General features: G+C 41.9%; 4 protein-coding genes across 7 annotated transcripts in view; 1 reads left to right on the forward strand and 3 right to left on the reverse strand.

Moving 5' to 3' along the window:
* Positions 1 to 18,038, forward strand: part of napba (N-ethylmaleimide-sensitive factor attachment protein, beta a) — a 41,875-nt gene that overhangs the window by 14,977 nt on the left and 8,860 nt on the right. The window contains exon 3 of the mRNA XM_085799357.1: positions 17,738 to 17,854. Coding sequence (XP_085655483.1) covers positions 17,738 to 17,854 — 117 coding nt within the window. The remainder of the gene's footprint in view (positions 1 to 17,737; positions 17,855 to 18,038) is intronic.
* Positions 326 to 2,159, reverse strand: LOC146973095 (tripartite motif-containing protein 16-like). The gene has a single exon (XM_085799353.1). It carries the CDS (start codon positions 2,157 to 2,159, stop codon positions 375 to 377), a length of 1,785 nt encoding a protein of 594 aa, XP_085655479.1. The 3' UTR covers positions 326 to 374.
* Positions 3,836 to 6,946, reverse strand: LOC146973096 (tripartite motif-containing protein 16-like). Of its 3 annotated transcripts, XM_085799350.1 has the most exons (4): positions 6,521 to 6,946; positions 6,013 to 6,235; positions 5,541 to 5,715; positions 3,836 to 5,234 (listed from the first exon to the last, which is right to left on the reverse strand). In XM_085799350.1, the coding sequence occupies exons 1-4, from the start codon at positions 6,944 to 6,946 to the stop codon at positions 5,120 to 5,122; spliced, it is 939 nt and encodes a 312-aa protein (XP_085655476.1). In that variant the 3' UTR covers positions 3,836 to 5,119. The 3 variants fall into 3 exon arrangements, with proteins under 3 accessions (XP_085655476.1, XP_085655475.1, XP_085655473.1); XM_085799349.1 differs by lacking the exon at positions 6,013 to 6,235 and adding an exon at positions 6,340 to 6,398 and having other exon boundaries at positions 3,836 to 5,754; positions 6,471 to 6,946; XM_085799347.1 differs by having other exon boundaries at positions 3,836 to 4,715; positions 4,774 to 6,946.
* On the reverse strand, positions 9,289 to 15,333 carry LOC146973097 (tripartite motif-containing protein 16-like). 2 transcript variants are annotated; one of them, XM_085799352.1, is made up of 3 exons: positions 14,846 to 15,333; positions 14,730 to 14,791; positions 9,289 to 9,950 (listed from the first exon to the last, which is right to left on the reverse strand). In XM_085799352.1, exons 1-3 carry the CDS (start codon positions 15,331 to 15,333, stop codon positions 9,340 to 9,342), a joined length of 1,161 nt encoding a protein of 386 aa, XP_085655478.1. In that variant the 3' UTR covers positions 9,289 to 9,339. The 2 variants fall into 2 exon arrangements, with proteins under 2 accessions (XP_085655478.1, XP_085655477.1); XM_085799351.1 differs by lacking the exons at positions 14,730 to 14,791; positions 14,846 to 15,333 and having other exon boundaries at positions 9,289 to 11,130.

The raw sequence follows: 18,038 nt of genomic DNA on the forward strand, positions 1-18,038 counted from the left end.
GATTTCTCTGTTAAGGCCCAAACAACAACAACACACAAACACATCAACACAAATATCCAACAAACATTCAGAGCTCAGAGAAGTTTCTATTTCCATGTGGAGAAATGTGAGTTCAGGTAAAGAAACATCAACATGAGCAGTGATCTCCTCCACGGCTCCAGCTCCACCTCAACAAACTCAAACATCAACACAACAAGAAATGACAACAAGAGGTCAAAGTCCCGCCCACAATGTTTACAGTAATGATTGACAGGTGATCTCTGTGCAGTGCAGAGACACAACAGCAATGAGATTTTAGCAACAAACATGGAGACTAAAGAAAGTGATGAACTAAAATACAGATTTTAACCAACTGCACCTTCAATGATCTTTGACTATTTGAGTTTACACAACTCTGCTGTGGATGCATGAAGATAAAGTCCAGCATGTAGAGGCTGAGTGAATGTGGTCTGGACTCTGTGGAGGAGAGTCATGGTTTCAGAGACGCTGTAGAAGGACAGAATACCTGCTCTGTGATCCAGGTAAACTCCTACTCTGGAGGACCGAGGACCTGAGACTGGAGTCTGGATCTTGTTGAACCTAAATGTGGAACTGTTGTTGAAACAATCTAATGACCAAGATTTGTCATTATGTCCAAACAAACTTTCTCCCCCTGCTCTGCTGATATTCTTGTATGAGACTGCTACATAAACTCCTCTTCCTCTCCACTCCACCTCCCAGTAACAACGTCCAGTCAGACTCTCTCTACTCAGGACCTGCTCATATGTGGTGAATCTGTCTGAGTGACTAGAATAAGACTGATCTTTACCCATATATGTCACTTTTCTGTTTCCTTCAGATAATAACAGCCGTGTGTATGCTGTGTTTGGATCCAGTGTGATTTCCTGTGAATATCTTAAGAAGTCAGCTCTGGTCCTGGGCTCTGGTGGTGACAGTAAAACATCCACTTGAGTCTTTACTGGTACTGGTTCTGGTACTGGTACTGGTACTGGTCGGTTGAATTGCCCCCTTGGCCCTACCCCTTTGTTTTGCACGTTCACGTGAAGTGGTAGGGTGACCCGATTCTGAGTCACTTGAGTCTCAGTCCTTGAGACGTTTGTCCATGTGTCTCTCAGAAGGTCCTGTAGTTTGTCTCTGAGCTTTGACACAGCTGCTGTCACATCCTCAAAGTGTCTGAGAGGACGGATGTTGATGCTGGATGAGTGTGTAGATGGACTGAGTGCTGACAGTGAGGGGTAGTTGTGTAGAAACTGGGTGTGATCCTCTGTGTGCGACAGCAGCTTCAGCTCAGCGTCTTTCCTCTTCAGCTCAGTGATCTCCTGCTCCAGCTTCTTCTGAAGCTCTTTGACTCCACTCACTTGAGTTTCCTGCTGGGATCTGATCTGCTGCTTCAGCTCAGAGCTTCTTTTCTCCATCAGACGGATCAGCTGAGTGAAGATCTTCTCACTGTCCTCCACTGCTTTATCAGCAGAGCCATTGATGGCCTCCACCTCCTGTTGAAGCACCTTCACGTCTTTCTCTCTGTCCTGGATTCTCTGCTGGATTTTCTGTCGACTCAGCTGCAGCTCTCTCTGCCTCTCAGTCCTTTCTGCTGCAGCTGAGACTGTGTCGTGGCCTCTATGTTCATCCAGGCAGAGGTGACAAATACACTTCTTATCAGTGCGGCAGAACATCTTCATCACCTCATTATGACGAGAGCAGATGTTCTCCTGGAGCTTCTTGGAGGGCTCCACCAGCTTGTGATTCTTAAATGTAGGAGACTCAAAATGAGGTTGGAGATGATTCTCACAGTAGGAGGCCAGACATTGCAGACAGGACTTGACAGCTTTGAGTTTCCTCCCAGTGCAGACATCACAGGCCACATCTTCAGGTCCAGCATAGCAGTGATCAGCAGGAGCAGCTTGGAGTCCAGTCTTCTTCAGCTCCTCCACTAAATCTGCTAACATGGTGCTTTTCACCAGAGGAGGCCTCGGTGTGAAGTTCTTCCTACACTGAGGACAGCTGTGGATTTTCCTCCCATCCTCTCCATCCCAGTGGGTTTTAATACAGTTGAAGCAGTAGCTGTGTCCACAGGGAATAGTCACTGGATCCTTCAGCAGATCCAGACAGATGGAACAAGAGAAGGTCTCCTGGTCCAGATGAACTCCTTTCTGCGCCATTTCACCTCTCACAGACGACGACGACTGTCTGAGTTTCTGTTGCTCAGAAGTGAAACTAGTTTGAGCTCTGATCTCAACAACACGTGTCTCTGCAGTGAACGGGGCCTGTCGGTTCCTCCTCTTCACCACATGTTGGTTCCACCCATCTTCAAACTGTAGATCTGAAGGGGAGGGAACAAGGAAACACCTGATCAAGGTGCAGCTCAGTGTGATTGACAGCAGATAATCAGATATTTCCTCATTCCAGTGCGAGGAGCAGCAGCTGTAAATTTCAACTTTTCCTATTTACAATGAAGTCTGGTTGTATTATTGTTACCTTATAGACTCAAGAAAACATCCATTCCAGACATGGAAGATGCTCAACATATTTATTTTCAGTTCTCACACACTATATACATACAAAGTGCAAAAATACATATCACCAAAGTTTATTGTCAGCAACATTAAAGCAGAAGTAAGTGGTCCGGTCGTTTTCGCTAATGCTGCGTTCCAGATAGGCTTTTGAAATCGTAAATTACAGCTTCAAGTCACAACTTACGACTTTGTAGCGTTCCAGGCAACCCACTCGTGTTTTTCCGACCTGTTTTACCGGTGAAAGTCACTATAACGGCCACTCGTAACTTCCGACCGGTGAACTCGTACCAGATTGAACTGGTACGACTTCACGGTCGGAAAAATACGAGTTTCCTTGAACGCACCCTAACAGTCCTCGTCCCTACGTCGCCACATTCACGGCGTCCCTTGGCTGCACACACAGCCCTGCATGCCGTTCTCTCTCCTCATTGGATAAAAACTGTAGGATACGATAAATGTTTTCTCCTCGGCTCAGAGCAGAGCAGAGGGACTGAGAGACCTGTGTTTCAGTCCAAACACTCTATGTAAGTGATTGCTGTTGGAAGATATAACTATTTAAGACTTATATTAACACAAATATATCACTTACTTCTGCTTTAACTATATATTCAAACATTTCACTCAGAGAATGCAAACATTGGTCTGTTAGCTGTCATACATCATTCTCTGTAGTGTAATGATCTCATCTATTGATACCTGGAGTACAACATACACTGATTGTTTCTGTAAAGTTGAGACAAGAGCAACAAAAGGCTGGAAAAGTAAATGACACGAATAATAAACAGCTGGAGGAGCAACTAGTTAGGTTAATTAGTAACATGGGTATGATTATAATCATGATGTTTACACTTTGATTAAAGCTCATAGACCTTATTAGTGAGTGGATCTGAACAAACACATCAACACAAATATCCAACAAACATTCAGAGCTCAGAGAAGTTTCTATTTCCATGTGGAGAAATGTGAGTTTAGGTAAAAAAACATCATCATGAGCAGTGATCTCGTCCACGGCTCCAGCTCCACCTCAACAAACTCAAACATCAACACAACAAGAAATGACAACAAGAGGTCAAAGTCTTGCCCACAATGTTTAATGATTGACAGGTGATCTCTGTGCAGTGCAGAGACACGACAGCAATGAGCTTTTAGAATACATCATACATCACATTACAGTACCACAACAGTTCAACCCACAAATAAATTCCCATAATAAATTATTATACATTACACAGTATATGTCTTACTCATTGAATTTACAATTTATTTAAAAAATAGTCTATTACTACCTTTTTAAAAATGTGTTTTGAGTTAATATTTTTGATGTTATTAGGTAATAATGTGTTCCATCCTATAATGGCTCTGTATATTACAGTAGGTTTTACGTAAAAAGTTTGTTCTTGGTTTAGGAGCCAGTAAATGATCACATCTTGATTGTCTGGTTGCATATTTGTTGACATTTCTGGTGAACACTATCTGGTCTGAGAAATATTGTGTTTTTTTATTGTTACGTAATCAAATTTCTCATGAAAGTTATAGGAGACTTAATTTCAGTCTGTCTCCAACCAGAAGCCATGATAAATTCTGATGCATTTTTAAGATATTTGCATGCAGTGAACAATTGAAATGGGCTTCCATACTTATGAATGTGCTATGCACCCACACTTCACATAAAGTGTTCCCCCTAATTCTAATGTTTCCCATCATCTCTCATATGTGTAATCCTTGTTCTCTCACTAAATGTCAAAGATCCCATATCCTTATGTCTAAAGAAGACCTTCAAAAGTAAACACAACGGAAATATTACTCATTGATTCTTATACTACATACAGAGAATCATTTATTCACTTCAGTTACATTTACAACATTCAAACAGTTTGTTTAACATAAATCTCAGATATGGAAAAGAAAATAATAAATCATCTCCTACAGTAATTAGTGATAATCATAAATCCGGGAGACCTTATTTATGGATGGATTTAAACAACAACATTTGATCTGACAAACACATCACTGTAAATGTAATTCTAGATCTTTTTTTTTTGTTACACACTGAAAAGAAAATATCCCAATAGCCCATACAGTGTAAGATAAGCAACAACAACAACAACAACAACAAACAAATCAGTGTAAATGTGATTGTAGATTTCTTAGTTTCCACAGTGAGAACAAAGCTCAGTGATACAGGAAGGTCTGGTGATTTCTCTGTTAAGGCCCAAACAACAACAACAACAACAACAACAACAACAACAACAACAACAACAACAACACACAAACACATCAACACAAATATCCAACAAACATTCAGAGCTCAGAGAAGTTTCTATTTCCATGTGGAGAAATGTGAGTTCAGGTAAAGAAACATCAACATGAGCAGTGATCTCCTCCACGGCTCCAGCTCCACCTCAACAAACTCAAAACATCAACACAACAAGAGAAATGACAACAAGAGGTCAAAGTCCCGCCCACAATGTTTAATGATTGACAGGTGATCTCTGTGCAGTGCAGAGACACAACAGCAATGAGCTTTTAGCAACAAACATGGAGACTAAAGAAAGTGATGAACTACAATACAGATTTTAACCAACTGCACCTTCAATGATCTTTGTTTATTTGAGTTTACACAACTCTGCTGTGTCTCCATAAAAAACACAAAGTCCAGCATGTAGAGGCTGAGTGAATGTGGTCTGGACTCTGTGGAGGAGAGTCATGGTTTCAGAGACGCTGTAGAAGGACAGAATACCTGCTCTGTGATCCAGGTACACTCCTACTCTGGAGGACTGAGGACCCAGGTACACTTCTACTCTGGAGGACTGAGGACCTGAGACTGGAGTCTTGATGCTGTTGAACCAAAATGTGAATCTGTTGTTGTAACAATCTAATGACCAAGATTTGTCATTACATCCAAACAAACTTTCATTCCCTGCTCTGCTGATATTCTTGTATGCGACTGCTACATTAACTCCTCCTCCTCTCCTCTCCACCTCCCAGTAACAACGTCCAGTCAGACTCTCTCTACTCAGGACCTGCTCATATGTGGTGAATCTGTCTGAGTGACTAGAATAAGACTGAACTTTACCCATATATGTCACTTTTCTGTTTCCTTCAGATAATAACAGTTCTCTGTGTGCTGTGTTTGGATCCAGTGTGATTTCCTGTGAATATCTTAAGAAGTCAGCTCTGGTCCTGGGCTCTGGTGGTGGTGACAGTAAAACATCCACTTGAGTCTGTACTGGTATTGGTACTGGTTCTGGTACTGGTACTGGTCGGTTGAATTGCCCCCTTGGCCCTACCCCTTTGTTTTGCGCGTTCACGTGAAGTGGTAGGGTGACCCGATTCTGAGTCACTTGAGTCTCAGTCCTTGAGACATTTGTCCATGTGTCTCTCAGAAGGTCCTGTAGTTTGTCTCTGAGCTCTGACACAGCTGCTGTCACATCCTCAAAGTGTCTGAGAGGACGGATGTTGATGCTGGATGAGTGTGTAGATGGACTGAGTGCTGACAGTGAGGGGTAGTTGTGTAGAAACTGGGTGTGATCCTCTGTGTGCGACAGCAGCTTCAGCTCAGCGTCTTTCCTCTTCAGCTCAGTGATCTCCTGCTCCAGCTTCTTCTGAAGCTCTTTGACTCCACTCACTTGAGTTTCCTGCTGGGATCTGATCTGCTGCTTCAGCTCAGAGCTTCTTTTCTCCATCAGACGGATCAGCTGAGTGAAGATCTTCTCACTGTCCTCCACTGCTTTATCAGCAGAGCCATTGATGGCCTCCACCTCCTGTTGAAGCACCTTCACGTCTTTCTCTCTGTCCTGGATTCTCTGCAGGATTTTCTGTCGACTCAGCTGCAGCTCTCTCTGCCTCTCAGTCCTTTCTGCTGCAGCTGAGACTGTGTCGTGGCCTCTATGTTCATCCACAAGGCAGACAAGACAAATACACTTCTTATCAGTGCGGCAGAAAATCTTCAATACCTCATTATGACGAGAGCAGATGTTCTCCTGGAGCTTCTTGGAGGGCTCCACCAGCTTATGATTCTTAAATGTAGGAGATTCAAAATGAGGTTGGAGATGATTCTCACAGTAGGAGGCCAGACATTGCAGACAGGACTTGACAGCTTTGAGTTTCCTCCCAGTGCAGAAATCACAGGCCACATCTTCAGGTCCAGCATAGCAGTGATCAGCAGCAGCAGCTTGGAGTCCAGTCTTCTTCAGCTCCTCCACTAAAGCTGCAAACATGATGTTTTTCACCAGAGGAGGCCTCAGTGTGAAGGTCTGCCTACACTGAGGGCAGCTGTAGATTTTCTTCCCATCCTCTGCATCCCAGTGGGTTTTAATACAGTTGAAGCAGTAGCTGTGTCCACAGGGAATAGTCACTGGATCCTTCAGTAGATCCAGACAGATGCAACAAGAGAAGGTCTCCTGGTCCAGATGAACTCCTTTCTGCGCCATTTCACCTCTCACAGACGACGACAACGACGACTGTCTGAGTTTCTGTTGCTCAGAAGTGAAACTAGTCTGAGCTCTGATCTCAACAACATGTGTCTCTGCAGTGAACGGGGCCTGTCGGCTCCTCCTCTTCACCACATGTTGGTTCCACCCATCTTCAAACTGTAGATCTGAAGGGGAGGGAACAAGGAAACACCTGATCAAGGTGCAGCTCAGTGTGTTTGACAGCAGATAATCAGATATTGCCTCATTCCAGTGCGAGGAGCAGCAGCTGTAAATCTCAACTTTTCCTATTTACAATGAAGTCTGGTTGCATTATTGTTACCTTATAGACTCAAGAAAACATCCATTCCAGACATGGAAGATGCTCAACATATTTATTTTCAGTTCTCACACACCATATACATACAAAGTGCAAAAATACATATCACCAAAGTTTATTGTCAACAACATTAACTATATATTCAAACATTTCACTCAGAGAATGCAAACATTGGTCTGTTAGCTGTCATACATCATTCTCTGTAGTGTAATGATCTCATCTATTGATACCTGGAGTTCAACATACACTGATTGCTTCTGTAAAGTTGGGACAAGAGCAACAAAAGGCTGGAAAAGTAAATGACACGAATAATAAACAGCTGGAGGAGCAACTAGTTAGGTTAATTAGTAACATGGGTATGATTATAATCATGATGATTACACTTTGATTAAATCTCATAGACCTTATTAGTGAGTGGATCTGAACAAACACATCAACACAAATATCCAACAAACATTCAGAGCTCAGAGAAGTTTCTATTTCCATGTGGAGAAATGTGAGTTTAGGTAAAGAAACTTCATCATGAGCAGTGATCTCCTCCACGGCTCCAGCTCCACCTCAACAAACTCAAACATCAACACAACAAGAAATGACAACAAGAGGTCAAAGTCCCGCCCACAATGTTTAATGATTGACAGCTGATCTATGTGCAGTGCAGAGACACAACAGCAATGAGCTTTTAGAATACATCATACATCACATTACAGTACCACAACAGCTCAACCCACAAATAAATTCCCATAATAAATTATTATACATTATACGGTATATTTCTCTTACTCATTGAATTTACAATTTATTTAAAAAATAGTTTATTACTACCTTTTTAAAAATGTGTTTTGAGTTAATATTTTTGATGTTATTAGGTAATAATGTGTTCCATCCTATAATGGCTCTGTATATTACAGTAGGTTTTAAAAAGTTTGTTCTTGGTTTAGGAGCCAGTAAATGATCACATCTTGATTGTCTGGTTGCATATTTGTTGACATTTCTGGTGAACACTATCTGGTCTGAGAAATATTGTGGTTTTTTATTGTTACGTAATCAAATTTCTCATGAAAGTTATAGGAGACTTAATTTCAGTCTGTCTCCAACCAGAAGCCATGATAAATTCTGATGCATTTTTAAGATATTTGCATGCAGTGAACAATTGAAATGGGCTTCCATACTTATGAATGTGCTATGCACCCACACTTCACATAAAGTGTTCCCCCTAATTCTAATGTTTCCCATCATCTCTCATATGTGTAATCCTTGTTCTCTCACTAAATGTCAAAGATCCTGTATCCTTATGTCTAAAGAAGACCTTCAAAAGTAAACACAACGGAAATATTACATACGGAGAATCATTTATTCACTTCAGTTACATTTACAACATTCAAACAGTTTGTTTAAATGAATCTCAGATATGGAAAAGAAAATAATAAATCATCTCCTACAGTAATTGGTGATAATCATAAATCCGGGAGACCTTATGGATGGATTTAAACAACAACATTTGATCTGACAAACACATCACTGTAAATGTAATTCTAGATCTTTTTTTTTTTTTGTTACACACTGAAAAGAAAATATCCCAATAGCCCATACAGTGTAAGATAAGCAACAACAACAACAACAACAACAACAAACAAATCAGTGTAAATGTGATTGTAGATTTCTTAGTTTCCACAGTGAGAACAAAGCTCAGTGATAAAGGTCTGGTGGTTTCTCTGTTAAGGCCCAAACAACAACAACACACAAACACATCAACACAAATACCCAACAAACATTTAGAGCTCAGAGAAGTTTCTATTTCCATGTGGAGAAATGTGAGTTTAGGTAAAGAAACATCAACATGAGCAGTGATCTCCTCCACGGCTCCAGCTCCACCTCAACAAACTCAAACATCAACACAACGAGAAATGACAACTAGAGATCAAAGTCCCGCCCACAATGTTTAATGATTGACAGGTGATCTCTGTGCAGTGCAGAGACACGACAGCAATGAGCTTTTAGCAACAAACATGGAGACTAAAGAAAGTGATGAACTAAAATACAGATTTTAACCAACTGCTCCTTCAATGATCTTTGTCTATTTGAGTTTACACAACTCTGCTGTGGCTTTATAATTGAAGTTCAGATGATAAGGAAACCCAACTCCAGCGTGTAGAGGCTGAGTGAATGTGGTCTGGACTCTGTGGAGGAGAGTCATGGTTTCAGAGACGCTGTAGAAGGACAGAATACCTGCTCTGTGATCCAGGTACACTCCTACTCTGGAGGACTGAGGACCTGAGACTGGAGTCTTGATGTTGTCGAACCAAAATGTGAAACTGTTGTTGAAACAAACTAAAGCCCAAGATTTGTCATTACGTCCAAACAAACTTCCTCTGCTGATATTCTTGTATGAGACTGCTACATAAACTCCTCTTCCTCTCCTCTCCACCTCCCAGTAACAACGTCCAGTCAGACTCTCTCTACTCAGGACCTGCTCATATGTGGTGAATCTGTCTGGGTGACTAGAATAAGACTGATCTTTACCCATATATGTCACTTTTCTGTTTCCTTCAGATAATAACAGTTGTGTGTGTGCTGTGTTTGGATCCAGTGTGATTTCCTGTGAATATCTTAAGAAGTCAGCTCTGGTCCTGGGCTCTGGTGGTGGTGACAGTAAAACATCCACTTGAGTCTGTACTGGTATTGGTACTGGTTCTGGTCGGTTGAATTGCCCCCTTGGCCCTACCCCTTTGTTTTGCGCGTTCACGTGAAGTGGTAGGGTGACCCGATTCTGAGTCATTTGAGTCTCAGTCAGTGAGATGTTTGTCCATGTGTCTCTCAGAAGGTCCTGTAGTTTGTCTCTGAGCTCTGACACAGCTGCTGTCACATCCTCAAAGTGTCTGAGAGGACGGATGTTGATGCTGGATGAGTGTGTAGATGGACTGAGTGCTGACAGTGAGGGGTAGTTGTGTAGAAACTGGGTGTGATCCTCTGTGTGTGACAGCAGCTTCAGCTCAGCGTCTTTCCTCTTCAGCTCAGTGATCTCCTGCTCCAGCTTCTTCTGAAGCTCTTTGACTCCACTCACTTGAGTTTCCTGCTGGGATCTGATCTGCTGCTTCAGCTCAGAGCTTCTTTTCTCCATGAGACGGATCAGCTGAGTGAAGATCTTCTCACTGTCCTCCACTGCTTTATCAGCAGAGCCATTGATGGCCTCCACCTCCTGTTGAAGCACCTTCACGTCTTTCTCTCTGTCCTGGATTCTCTGATGGATTTTCTGTCGACTCAGCTGCAGCTCTCTCTGCCTCTCAGTCCTTTCTGCTGCAGCTGAGACTGTGTCGTGGCCTCTATGTTCATCCACAAGGCAGACAAGACAAATACACTTCTTATCAGTGCGGCAGAAAATCTTCAATACCTCATTATGACGAGAGCAGATGTTCTCCTGGAGCTTCTTGGAGGGCTCCACCAGCTTGTGATTCTTAAATGTAGGAGATTCAAAATGAGGTTGGAGATGATTCTCACAGTAGGAGGCCAGACATTGCAGACAGGACTTGACAGCTTTGAGTTTCCTCCCAGTGCAGACATCACAGGCCACATCTTCAGGTCCAGCATAGCAGTGATCAGCAGGAGCAGCTTGGAGTCCAGTCTTCTTCAGCTCCTCCACTAAATCTGCTAACATGGTGCTTTTCACCAGAGGAGGCCTCGGTGTGAAGGTCTGCCTACACTGAGGACAGCTGTGGATTTTCCTCCCATCCTCTGCATCCCAGTGGGTTTTAATACAGTTGAAGCAGTAGCTGTGTCCACAGGGAATAGTCACTGGATCCTTCAGTAGATCCAGACAGATGGAACAAGAGAAGGTCTCCTGGTCCAGATGAACTCCTTTCTGCGCCATTTCACCTCTCACAGACGACGACGACGACTGTCTGAGTTTCTGTTGCTCAGAAGTGAAACTAGTTTGAGCTCTGATCTCAACAACATGTGTCTCTGCAGTGAACGGGGCCTGTCGGCTCCTCCTCTTCACCACATGTTGGTTCCACCCATCTTCAAACTGTAGATCTGAAGGGGAGGGAACAAGGAAACACCTGATCAAGGTGCAGCTCAGTGTGTTTGAGAGCAGATAATCAGATATTTCCTCATTCCAGTGCGAGGAGCAGCAGCTGTAAATCTCAACTTTTCCTATTTACAATGAAGTCTGGTTGTATTATTGTTACCTTATAGACTCAAGAAAACATCCATTCCAGACATGGAAGATGCTCAACATATTTATTTTCAGTTCTCACACACTATATACATACAAAGTGCAAAAATACATATCACCAAAGTTTATTGTCAACAACATTAGCTATATATTCAGACATTTCACTCAGAGAATGCAAACATTGGTCTATTAGCTGTCATACATCATTCTCTGTAGTGTAATGATCTCATCTATTGATACCTGGAGTACAACATACACTGATTGTTTCTGTAAAGTTGGGACAAGAGCAACAAAAGGCTGGAAAAGTAAATGACACGAATAATAAACAGCTGGAGCAACTAGTTAGGTTAATTAGTAACATGGGTATGATTATAATCATGATGTTTACACTTTGATTAAAGCTCATAGACCTTATTAGTGAGTGGATCTGAACAAACACATCAAGACAAATATCCAACAAACATTCAGAGCTCAGAGAAGTTTCTATTTCCATGTGGAGAAATGTGAGTTCAGGTAAAGAAACGTCATCATGAGCAGTGATCTCCTCCACGGCTCCAGCTCCACCTCAACAAACTCAAACATCAACACAACGAGAAATGACAACAAGAGGTCAAAGTCCCACCCACAATGTTTAATGATTGACAGGTGATCTCTGTGCAGTGCAGAGACACAACAGCAATGAGCTTTTAGAATACATCATACATCACATTACAGTACCACAACAGCTCAACCCACAAATAAATTCCCATAATAAATTATTATACATTATATGGTATATGTCTTACTCATTGAATTTACAATTTATTTAAAAAATAGTTTATTACTACCTTTTTAAAAATGTGTTTTGAGTTAATATTTTTGATGTTATTAGGTAATAATGTGTTCCATCCTATAATGGCTCTGTATATTACAGTAAGTTTTACGTAAAAAGTTTGTTCTTGGTTTAGGAGCCAGTAAATGATCACATCTTGATTGTCTGGTTGCATATTTGTTGACATTTCTGGTGAACATTATCTGGTCTGAGAAATATTGTGGTTTTTTATTGTTACGTAATCAAATTTCTCATGAAAGTTATAGGAGACTTAATTTCAGTCTGTCTCCAACCAGAAGCCATGATAAATTCTGATGCATTTTTAAGATATTTGCATGCAGTGAACAATTGAAATGGGCTTCCATACTTATGAATGTACTATGCACCCACACTTCACATAAAGTGTTCCCCCTAATTCTAATGTTTCCCATCATCTCTCATATGTGTAATCCTTGTTCTCTCACTAAATGTCAAAGATCCTGTATCCTTATGTCTAAAGAAGACCTTCAAAAGTAAACACAACGGAAATATTACTCATTGATTCTTATACTACATATGGAGAATCATTTATTCACTTCAGTTACATTTACAACATTCAAACAGTTTGTTTAAATGAATCTCAGATATGGAAAAGAAAATAATAAATCATCTCCTAATTAGTGATAATCATAAATCCGGGAGACCTTATTTATGGATGGATTTGAACAACAACATTTGATCTGACAAACACATCACTGGAAATGTAATTCTAGATGTTTTTTTTTTGTTACACACTGAAAAGAAAATATCCCAATAGCCCATACAGTGTAAGATAAGCAACAACAACAACAACAACAAACAAATCAGTGTAAATGTGATTGTAGATTTCTTAGTTTCCACAGTGAGAACAAAGCTCAGTGATAAAGGAAGGTCTGGTGATTTCTCTGTTAAGGCCCAAACAACAACAACAACACACAAACACATCAACACAAATATCCAACAAACATTCAGAGCTCAGAGAAGTTTCTATTTCCATGTGGAGAAATGTGAGTTCAGGTAAAGAAACGTCATCATGAGCAGTGATCTCCTCCACGGCTCCAGCTCCACCTCAACAAACTCAAACATCAACACAACAAGAAAATGACAACAAGAGGTCAAAGTCCCGCCCACAATGTTTACAGTAATGATTGACAGGTGATCTCTGTGCAGTGCAGAGACACAACAGCAATGAGCTTTTAGCAACAAACATGAAGACTAAAGAAAGTGATGAACTAATACAGATTTTAACCAACTGCTCCTTCAATGATCTTTGTCTATTTGAGTTTACACAACTCTGCTGTGGCTTTATCAATGAAGTTCAGGAGATAAGGAAACCCAACTCCAGCATGTAGAGGCTGAGTGAATGTGGTCTGGACTCTGTGGAGGAGAGTCATGGTTTCAGAGACGCTGTAGAAGGACAGAATACCTGCTCTGTGATCCAGGTACACTCCTACTCTGGAGGACCGAGGACCTGAGACTGGAGTCTGGATGCCGTTGAACCTAAATGTGAATCTGTTGTTGGAACAATCTAACGACCAAGATTTGTCACTACATCCAAACAAACTTTCTCTGCTGATATTCTTGTATGCGACTGCTACATAAACTCCTCCTCCTCTCCTCTCCACCTCCCAGTAACAACGTCCAGTCAGACTCTCTCTACTCAGGACCTGAGGACACCAAGTGAATCTGTCTGGGTGACGAGAATAAGACTGAACTTCACTCATATATGTCACTTTTCTGTTTCCTTCAGATAATAACAGCCATGTGTTTACTGTGTTTGGATCCAGTGTGATTTCCTGTGAATATCTTAAGAAGTCAGCTCTGGTCCTGGGCTCTGGTGGTGGTGACAGTAAAACATCCACTTGAGTCTGTACTGGTACTGGTTCTGGTACTGGTTCTGGTCGGTTGAATTGCCCCCTTGGCCCTACCCCTTTGTTTTGCACGTTCACGTGAAGTGGTAGGGTGACCCGATTCTGAGTCACTTGAGTCTCAGTCCTTGAGACGTTTGTCCATGTGTCTCTCAGAAGGTCCTGTAGTTTGTCTCTGAGCTCTGACACAGCTGCTGTCACATCCTCAAAGTGTCTGAGAGGACGGATATCGATGCTGGATGAGTGTGTAGATGGACTGAGTGCTGACAGTGAGGGGTAGTTGTGTAGAAACTGGGTGTGATCCTCTGTGTGTGACAGCAGCTTCAGCTCAGCGTCTTTCCTCTTCAGCTCAGTGATCTCCTGCTCCAGCTTCTTCTGAAGCTCTTTGACTCCACTCACTTGAGTTTCCTGCTGGGATCTGATCTGCTGCTTCAGCTCAGAGCTTCTTTTCTCCATGAGACGGATCAGCTGAGTGAAGATCTTCTCACTGTCCTCCACTGCTTTATCAGCAGAGCCATTGATGGCCTCCACCTCCTGTTGAAGCACCTTCACGTCTTTCTCTCTGTCCTGGATTCTCTGATGGATTTTCTGTCGACTCAGCTCCAGCTCTCTCTGCCTCTCAGTCCTTTCTGCTGCAGCTGAGACTGTGTCGTGGCCTCTATGTTCATCCAGGCAGAAGTGACAAATACACTTCTTATCAGTGCGGCAGAACATCTTCATCACCTCATTATGACGAGAGCAGATGTTCTCCTGGAGCTTCTTGGAGGGCTCCACCAGCTTGTGATTCTTAAATGTAGGAGACTCAAAATGAGGCTGCAGGTGTTTCTCACAGTAGGAGGCCAGACATTGCAGACAGGACTTGACAGCTTTGAGTTTCCTCCCAGTGCAGACATCACAGGCCACATCTTCAGGTCCAGCATAGCAGTGATCAGCAGGAGCAGCTTGGAGTCCAGTCTTCTTCAGCTCCTCCACTAAAGCTGCTAACATGGTGTTTTTCACCAGAGGAGGCCTCGGTGTGAAGGTCTGCCTACACTGAGGACAGCTGTAGATTTTCTTCCCATCCTCTGCATCCCAGTGGGTTTTAATACAGTTGAAGCAGTAGCTGTGTCCACAGGGAATAGTCACTGGATCCTTCAGTAGATCCAGACAGATGGAACAAGAGAAGGTCTCCTGGTCCAGATGAACTCCTTTCTGCGCCATTTCACCTCTCACAGACGACGACGACGACGACTGTCTGAGTTTCTGTTGCTCAGAAGTTAAACTAGTCTGAACTCTGATCTCAACAACATGTGTCTCTGCAGTGAACGGGGCCTGTCGGCTCCTCCTCTTCACCACATGTTGGTTCCACCCATCTTCAAACTGTAGATCTGAAGGGGAGGGAACAAGGAAACACATGAACAGGGTGCAGCAGCTCAATGTGTTTGACAGCAGATAATCTGATATTTCCTCATTCCAGTGCGAGGAGCAGCAGCTGTAAATCTCAATTTTTCCTATTTACAATGAAGTCTGGTTGTATTATTGTTACCTTATAGACTCAAGAAAACATCCATTCCAGACATGGAAGATGCTCAACATTAATAATTAATTTTCAGTTCTCACACACTATATACATACAAAGTGCAAAAATACATATCACCAAAGTTTATTGTCAACAACATTAGCTATATATTCAGACATTTCACTCAGAGAATGCAAACATTGGTCTGTTAGCTGTCATACATCATTCTCTGTAGTGTAATGATCTCATCTATTGATACCTGGAGTTCAACATACAGTTAGGTTAATTAGTAACATGGGTATGATTATAATCGTGATGTTTACACTTTGATTAAAGGTCATAGACCTTATTAGTGAGTGGATCTGAACACAACAAGAAAATGACAACAAGAGGTCAAAGTCCCACCCACAATGTTTAATGATTGACAGGTGATCTCTGTGCAGTGCAGAGACACGACAGCAATGAGCTTTTAGAATACATCATACATCACATTACAGTACCACAACAGTTCAACCCACAAATACATTCCCATGATAAATTAGTATACATTATACAGTATATGTCTTACTCATTGAATTCACAATTTATTTAAAAAATAGTTTATTACTACCTTTTTAAAAATGTGTTTTGAGTTAAAGCAGAACAATGCAAGTCGGCCGGAAATAGCTCGCTCCTTCGTTGGTTTCTCTTTTTTTCCCTCTCCGGAGCTCCCCCACAGTTCTGGTAGGCACATGTCACTGTCGTAAAAAAAAAAAAAAAACTCGCCGCCACCACCTCCGCCCCCTACACGTGCTTGTGTTTACTGCTGTTTGCTAAGCCCTGCTAACACCGAGCTAATGCTAACACGGAGCTAACGGAGCTAATGCTAACACGGAGCTAACGGAGCTAATGCTAACACGGAGCTAACGCTAGCACAGAGCTAACGCTAATACAGCCACACACAGGCACAAAGACACAGACATACACACAGATGAATAAATGTTCCAAAACGCGAAGATGTGTGTGTGTGTCATGATGTATTACATTATCTTATAAAAGACCCATGGTGTGTGTGTCTGTGTTAGCATTAGCTCCCCGTTAGCCACAAGCTGAACTTCCTCAGTACAAACATTTCATGTTTCCATGGTTTCCTCCGACTTTCCGAACTCAAACCAATCACGATTCATGACATGCATGACGTCATATGCGTTCTTATCTCGTACTGCCGTAAGGCAGTTTCTCGCGATACTTCTATCCATTGACGAGATTTGTAACACCGAGACGGACGACTGATCTTGCAAGTGCGGTTTTCAGCCAGTGGGGGGGGTGAGCGCATTGGCCTAGACCCCATTCACTTCATAACAGGTCACTCAACCATCACAGTGACTCTGAGCCACAATAATTACAGCCCAAATCCTGCATAGTTCTGCTTTAATATTTTTGATGTTATTAGGTAATAATGTGTTCCATCCTATAATGGTATATTACAGTATGTTTTAAAAAGTTTGTTCTTGGTTTAGGTGCCAGTAAATTATCTTGATTGTCTGGTTGCATATTTATTGACATTTCTGGTGAACACTATCTGGTCTGAGAAATATTGTGGTTTTTTTATTGTTACGTAATCAAATTTCTCATGAAAGTTATAGGAGACTTAATTTCAGTCTGTCTCCAACCAGAAGCCATGATAAATTCTGATGCATTTTTAAGATATTTGCATGCAGTGAACAATTGAGAGCAATCCTAGCTGCTTTATTTTTGTGCAATTTGAAGTTTTCTAATATCTTTGGTGGCTGCAGATGACCAAATAATCAGGCAGTAATCCAGATGGGACGACACTATAGAGCCTTGATTACTTGATTCAGAGTATCTGATTCGACATACGTGGAACATTTTCTTGTCACTGCAGTACTTTTACCCATTTTCTTCATAATGTGATCAACATGTTCTGACCAGTTTATTATCCAAGACTATTCCAAGTAACTTGATCTTGTTAACTTGTTCAATTTGTGTTCAGTCATGTCGTTCACTGAGAGTTAAAATTAAAAAATGACAAATGATTGTGTTATTGCAACAATGAACTGAATTTTGAATATGTTTGCATTTGTGTGTGTGTGTGTGTGTGTTTAGCTGCGGGGAATGCGTTCTGTCAGGCCGCTCGGCTCCACATGCAGCTCCAGAACAAACTGGACTCGGCCACCAGCTTCGTCGACGCCGGCAACGCCTACAAGAAGGCCGATCCACAGGGTGAGTGACGCACACACACACACACACACACTCACACAGTTGAGATAAGTTTGATTTGTATCTCCGTTGTCAACAGCAACAGAGACCAGATCTCTCTACGTCCATCTTATGTCTGATAAGCTGTGATGTCAGAGGCCCAGTGTGTGTGTGTGTGTGTGTGTGTGTGTGTGTGTGTCTCTTTCAG

This window comes from Trachurus japonicus, chromosome 15 (genome assembly GCF_045865225.1).
Source record: "Trachurus japonicus isolate A0001 chromosome 15, Traja_1.0".
In the NCBI taxonomy this organism is placed as follows: Eukaryota; Metazoa; Chordata; class Actinopteri; order Carangiformes; family Carangidae; genus Trachurus; species Trachurus japonicus.

Bases quoted from the DNA above. Each gene is read 5' to 3' on its own strand.
- LOC146973095 (XM_085799353.1), bottom strand. From the start codon at position 2,159: ATGGCGCAGAAAGGAGTTCATCTGGACCAGGAGACCTTCTCTTGTTCC.
- LOC146973096 (XM_085799347.1), bottom strand. From the start codon at position 6,946: ATGGCGCAGAAAGGAGTTCATCTGGACCAGGAGACCTTCTCTTGTTGC.
- LOC146973097 (XM_085799351.1), bottom strand. From the start codon at position 11,130: ATGGCGCAGAAAGGAGTTCATCTGGACCAGGAGACCTTCTCTTGTTCC.